Raw genomic sequence first — 6483 nt, 5'->3', positions numbered from 1 at the left:
CTGAGACGCCCACACCGAAAGTTACGCAAACAACGATAATCCCCCCGTTATCGGTATTTATTTATAAATCGGTCGGACGGCTGGTTTGAACCTGGTTTTCTTTGTTCGACCTCGCACCGGTTCACCCGTGGCGAACAAAAAGAGAACGTCGTTACTTTCGACGGAAACCGAAAGAATTACACCGACTCGTCCATTGTTCCGGTCATTTCAAAACGTGAGTTTTCTATATCAAGAGACCGTAAGGATAGGAGAAGGCTGCCGAATTTGAACCATTGCTTTGGTTGGACAACTACTATAACTTGGCATGTGATGATAGACAATATATGTTGCTTATATACTAAGTTAGTTAATCGAATCACCACTGTCGTAGACATATTGTCTATCATGTGGCGCAAATTACTTACACATGACAAGTTACAGTACTGTTCCAACCTAAGCGATACTCCAAATTCGGCAACCTTCCCCTACATACTAGGGTGGTGCTTATAATGCAACTTTTAAAATATTGCTTGGACACCTTACCATTCTGTTCATCTTGCTGAGAAATGGACCTGGTTAAAGTTTTGTCACATTTCCTGATATTTTAGAGGATGCAACGCGCTTATTATTATTTCGAATGACGAGTCCCTATAAATCACAAATCTATTTTGTAATAATATTCCAATATGAAATAAATGTGTTAAAATATTACAATATATCGAAAAGAATATTTCGTTCTTTTTCTTAAAAGAAACAAACTTCAGTGGCTGATAACAACCCCTAATATTTAACACTACAACTACCAAACAAATCAAAATGACTTATCGGTACACTCTTATAATAATGATTAAAATATTACAAGATTCAATTTGTCTCAGATCTTTTGCAACTGTTATTACGATACGAAAGTGAAGAAATTAGTTGATTTATAAATTTATAAATCTTCAATAATCTGTCAGTTTCATCTACCGATCAAAATAGATATGCGTTTATCGCTGACAGGCTTCCTGTTAACAGAAAAACAAATAAAAGAATACCATATTACTTCCTCATTAGGATGAACACATCGACAGGCTACCCGTGAAAAAATAGAAAAAACAATTTTTCCCGATTAAATCAGCACCACCCTAATACGTACACTCAGAAACCTGGTCGAATCAATAAGTCGTGAATTCCCGCACGAAAACCGAAAGTGTCCAATGGACCGAGCCGCGACCCTCTACACGAAATTCGACAACTCGTCGAGTGATCATCGCGTGCCGATCGCGTGCGTACGGTCCCGAACGTATTTCGTGAAACGGCCGGCTATCGAGCGGTCAATTACCACCTGGCAATATACATTCGATTAACATATTATATTTACCGCGGGTATAATTAATTGGATCGATCGATCGGTGTCGTGGCGGGCAGCGGACGCTCGGTGCCCAGCAAAAGGGCAAAAACGGCGACACGGTCCGAAGAAAATCGTACCGCTACGAGTGCCTACGTGGATTCCTAATTATTATCGGGTGGACCGTTGCGTGGGCATCCTGGCTGCATATGTACATCGGTGCCGTGGCGAAGCTCGATATATCCGTGCTCGGAACCGCTATCAATACATTAATTAAAACATCGTTGCACAGGCGCGGCTGACAGTGTGCTCACGCCCAGCGCCTCGATCAGACCGAATATAACCGTTCGCGGTTTTATTTTTTAAGGGACCAACGTCTCCGCTGGCATTCCACGGGGAACTCATGTACGATAATCGCGCGTGTCTTCAGCGTGAATTAATCACCAAGTCGCGGGGAACCGTGTGGCTCTGGAGATGTTCTAGAACCTGTACATCGGAATTGACTGCGTCTCTGGTTCGAATGAAAATCGTCGAATCAACGGATCACTCCTCGAAGAGTCGCTCATACATGGTAAAGATAGACGTTACCAGACGATTCGAATCAAATATCGTCCTTTATCGAAATCGAAGAACTAAAGGATGAATTGTCCAAATGCAGACATGAACACATCGAAAAATTGTTCGTCAACTAACCGGAACGAATCCCCCTGTATGTTTCAGTGCGTCGATCAAAAGTGCGTTAAAGATTGCACAAGATTAGCCAACGACGAGCGTGTCCCCGGCGCGTCGCAACGTACACAGTCGTCCCGTGTAGCCGACGATGCAACCAGTTGCATATCCAGCTCGTATCGGCCTCTCGAGTGCAGCTTTACGGCACGAAATAATACGGCTCGAATGGCCGTGCGTTTGAATAGGGGTGGTCGGGGGACGCTGTTGCGCCCGATAGAGTGAGAGAAGAGACTTCGGAAAGGGAAACAGACGGGGGTGAGAGAAAGAAAGAGAGAGAGGGAGCAATGGAAACATGGGGGTCGTCCTTACTCCTCCGCGTGGAGTACCTTCTGCAAGGGAGGAGTTCGCATTGGTGACGTCAATGAGGAAGTGGAGGAGGAGGAGAGAGTAAGAGGGGCCAAGGGGGAGGAGAGGAATCGGAACGCGCGGCGTGGGAATCAGAAGGGATAGACCGCCTAGCCACCCCTTTTCACGAGACCCTTCAGGGGGCGAGATTTGCCACCTCGAGACGCAGTTGCTGACGACGATAATCACTGGTACTGCGTAGTCGGATCTAGCGTGGGCTACCGACGATACGCGCTTTTATACTCGCGAATTTGCGGATTTAATAATCGGCGGACAAAAAGCGAATAAATGAATTCTAATTGGACCGAGAGTGTTTCGAAGACACGTCGTGGTACTGTACCTCGAAAAATCGAAGATAAGTGAACTTGTTGAGTGCTTTTGCTGTTCTTTCGTGCGTATGACAGTGATATCGTTTGAGGTACGTTAAAAAACTCGTTTGTTGCGATTCAAGTGAAGTTTGTGAACGATAACCGATTGATGGACTTTGTATGCATCGAGTGTCATTGACCATGATCGTAGAATGGTTGAATTGACGTACCCTGTGGAGGATCAAGAAAGAAAAATCAAGGTGGTGAGTGAATTTTATTCTTTACGTATTAACCCTCATCCCTTGTGTCAATTTGACACCTTTGTCTCCTAATATATGATTTTATCTAAAGTATGATAAATTTTCAATGTGTAGATAAATTTAGCTGAAGCTCCGTGACTTTTATTTAATAGAATTTACATTTTAAATATTTATCTCTTCGTTATATTAATTTTTTAATTTTTTAATTTTTTAAGTTATATTAATTTTGGGAAAATGAGGAACGGTTGAGGGTCAATAGTTCGAACAAAATTTTCGCAAATTTTCCATGTGAACCGAGAGATTACGTATTGACACTTAAATATTACACGTGTCAAAAAATATGCAATGTTTAATTAACCCTCTGTAGACAAACATATTTTTTCATTCTCCGTAGTCAAACTAAGTCATTTATGTTCAAGCCTAACTTTTTGACTATCTTCGACTTTCCAAAAATCTGAGAAATTTTTGTGCTACTTAACAAAGTCTTTACTATATTGTACAATCGTTCGTTAAGTCAAACATTTAAAACTTTTTTCAATAAAAATAAAAATTCGAACGACAATCCGTAAAAAATGAAATTTTGCTTGGATTGTCAGCGACTCACATTTTCTACAGAGGGTTAATTATTTTATTAAACCACCCGACAAACCAGGGTTGGACAAGTTCTTCGATAATAAAAGCCACACATACAATACTTTTCGTACATTTTTTTAATGTTCAAGAACCTCAGAAGTAAAATAGTTTAATATTGGTCCATATTATAAGTACTACATAGTATGGGTTATTAATATGAAAGTTTAGGAAAAATGACAATGAGACATTGCTATATAAATTATAACTTAACGACGTTTACGTGGCAACATTAGTCCCTAGAGCAGTGTTTTTCAATCTTTTTTATCTCCCTGCACACTTGAACTTATAGCTAAACTTCCGTATAATCAATTTAAAGAGGTCTTAATTATATATGTACGTACACTTATTGTAAATTGCACTCCTTTCGTCCAATATAATTAATGGTACTTAAAAATTTTCGCGACACACCGGACGAAAATCACAACCCTAGAGAATCAAATACAATTCTTGAACCAAATATAACTTCAAAATCATCACTCAGTTGGTGAAAGAAACAACTCCAAGCCTACTAAATCGTAAATAATTATTTCACATCACGTTTTGATATTAGCCGATTCAGAACTATGAAAATTCTGCAAACATGTGCAGAAAAGCGAACATCGTCGGCACGTGAAAGTTAGAGGGAGAGAGGATGGGCAAGCAGAAAAGCGGCCGCGGGGAATAGTTGCCCCGCGTGAACCGTCTCGCGAGGAGTGGGAAAAAGAGGGATAAGGGGAGGTGGATCCCCTCCTTTCGTTGACCCTCTCCGTCCCCCACCACAGTGGCTCGTGTGTCGCGTGTCCTACCTCCCACTCCTCCTACCACACGTACCGTACACCGACGGGGAATCGGCGAAACGCACGCACACATACTCGGGCGCTCCGTGCCGTTCCGAATCGGAGTCGTTGTGCATCTGCGGAGAGCGGTGCAGTTGGTGCGTGTGGTGTTCCGCGGGGCCCCATGGTGGGACAAGGACGCCCGGCCACATGAGAGAGAAAGAAAGAAAAAAGGGGTGGTACTGTTCGTGGGTTAAGGGTGGAGGAGGGGGTGAAGAGAAAGAGGAGAGGAGAGCAGAGCACAAGCAGAGTGGTAGTATGCCAGTGGAGGAGGGGGGAGAGAAGGAACATCGTATACGTGTTCCGAGGTGCCCAGAGAGCACTCGTGTGTGGCAGCCACACGTGTGACGAAGTGAAAGAGAGAGAGAGAGAGAGAGAGAGAGAGAGAGAGAGAGAGACATATATACACACGTATACACACACCGGAAGAGAGGACGCGAGAGAAGAAACGAAGGAGAGAGAGGTGACTCTCCTCGGGGCTTTAGTTGCCGACTGTCCGCTACTACGCGCGGTGTTACGCCATCGTCATCGTTCTGTCCGTCTCTCTCTATCCGCCAACCAGCTCCTCTCGTCTCCCTTTTCGACTACGCGTGCCTCTCTCACCTGTTGCCGCGCGCGGTTTCTTTTAATCCACGATTTTTTCGGTGTCCCGCGCCAGGGACCGGGGAGCCACGGAAGGCGTCCGTCCCTTGAAGGTTACGCGAAAAATTGTTCGTCAACCCCCTGACACTGGTTCCTGATCAGGCCTCGCGGAACGTTTGGAGTGAAACGGTGAAGGGAATTGTTGACTGGAAGAGTTGTGGGGATCTTGAAGATTGTCTACAAGGGAAGGATACGGAAAGTGAGTCCGGGAATGTTTGCGTCGTTTGTGACGGGGGAAGAGAATCTCTTGTTGCGAGGGACTTGAAACAGTAATTCATAAGATCGAAGCCAGAGACTGGGAAGGTCAAGGATATTGACAACAGGCGAACACGCTGCTAAATCTTTGCCGGGGAAGCGTCGGTGTTATGTCGCGCGGAAGGAGTCAATAGGATCTTATGGAATTCGTTTGCCGTATCGTGACACAGTGACCGACAATATTATGAGATCTTCGAAAGGGATAAGGAGGAAGACCGTAGAGGCTCGATCGTTACCAATTAGGAATCGGTATTCTCGGTTCTTGAATCATGAACACCGATCGAGAATAGAGAAGCAAAACGTCGCTCGATTTCGCCGTACTTCGGGTTGATCGTTACAGTTACCCCTGATGCATAGATTCAGGCTGAATCGTTGAGTCACACGGGACAGATTCGCCGACAGGAGGGAATCCCGAAGAGCCGTACGGAGAAACAAAAGGCGTAAACAGGTTTCATGAAACGAGTGAAGTGGAGTGCTAGAAGTGACGTGTGACTGGTCGAGCGCGTCTCTCGTCGCCACGATTGAACGACCGTCGACAAGCAGATCCACGCTGCCGTCTGCACGAGAGGTGAGACAAAAAGATTCTACTAAATCCACGTCCCTAGAACGCATATCTTCGTGAGAAGAATCACAGTTTCTTAAGAATAGCCAGTTAAATTAATTTTATACGCACGGAAACTAATCGACCGTTTCTTCTTAATTAACCCATTATAAAGTAATCGCAATACGATTCGTCCAAAGAGGTTGACGTCGAGTAGACCAAGGGTTGTCGTCGACGTGCAAGCACCGTTGAACGCGTCAGCGAAGGGGGTTTGTGTAGAACGAGTATCAGAAGGACGTAGCGTATAGTAATTGCTCTGCGAGCGGGGGTGGAATGCGAGTAGTTGGTTTAACGAGTAAAGTCGTCATTAAGACGAACGGTTGTGTTGCTTATCAAGGATCGCTAATTACCGTGGCACGTTCATCGTCGATAATCTCGCTTTCGGATCGGTCAATACTTGTTCACGTGCGCGTGCTCGCGACCCTCTTTTTTCCGCGTGGGTAATTAAGTCACTCTTTGTTCTCTTACATTCCACGCGAAAAAATCCCGCCCCCACCATTGGCAGAGCGTGGCGCAACTGTAAAACTGTCAGTGAGATAAGAGCGTTAACTTTACGATACCTTCCCTCCCCGCGAAATGCATTCGG

General features: G+C 44.6%; 1 protein-coding gene across 1 annotated transcript in view; it reads left to right on the top strand.

Moving 5' to 3' along the window:
- The first annotated feature begins 2330 nt into the window (after window positions 1-2330).
- The window catches only part of LOC107186486 (zinc finger protein 768), a 75096-nt gene continuing 70943 nt past the window's right edge, over window positions 2331-6483 (top strand). Inside the window, exons 1-2 of the mRNA XM_015574349.1 lie at window positions 2331-2425; window positions 5765-5864. Coding sequence (XP_015429835.1) covers window positions 2331-2425; window positions 5765-5864 — 195 coding nt within the window. The remainder of the gene's footprint in view (window positions 2426-5764; window positions 5865-6483) is intronic.

This window comes from Dufourea novaeangliae, unplaced genomic scaffold (assembly GCF_001272555.1).
Source record: "Dufourea novaeangliae isolate 0120121106 unplaced genomic scaffold, ASM127255v1 scaffold65, whole genome shotgun sequence".
NCBI classification, from domain to species: domain Eukaryota; kingdom Metazoa; phylum Arthropoda; class Insecta; order Hymenoptera; family Halictidae; genus Dufourea; species Dufourea novaeangliae.
The sequence above is the reverse complement of the archived record's forward strand: the minus strand, read 5'-3'. Positions and strand labels throughout refer to the sequence as shown.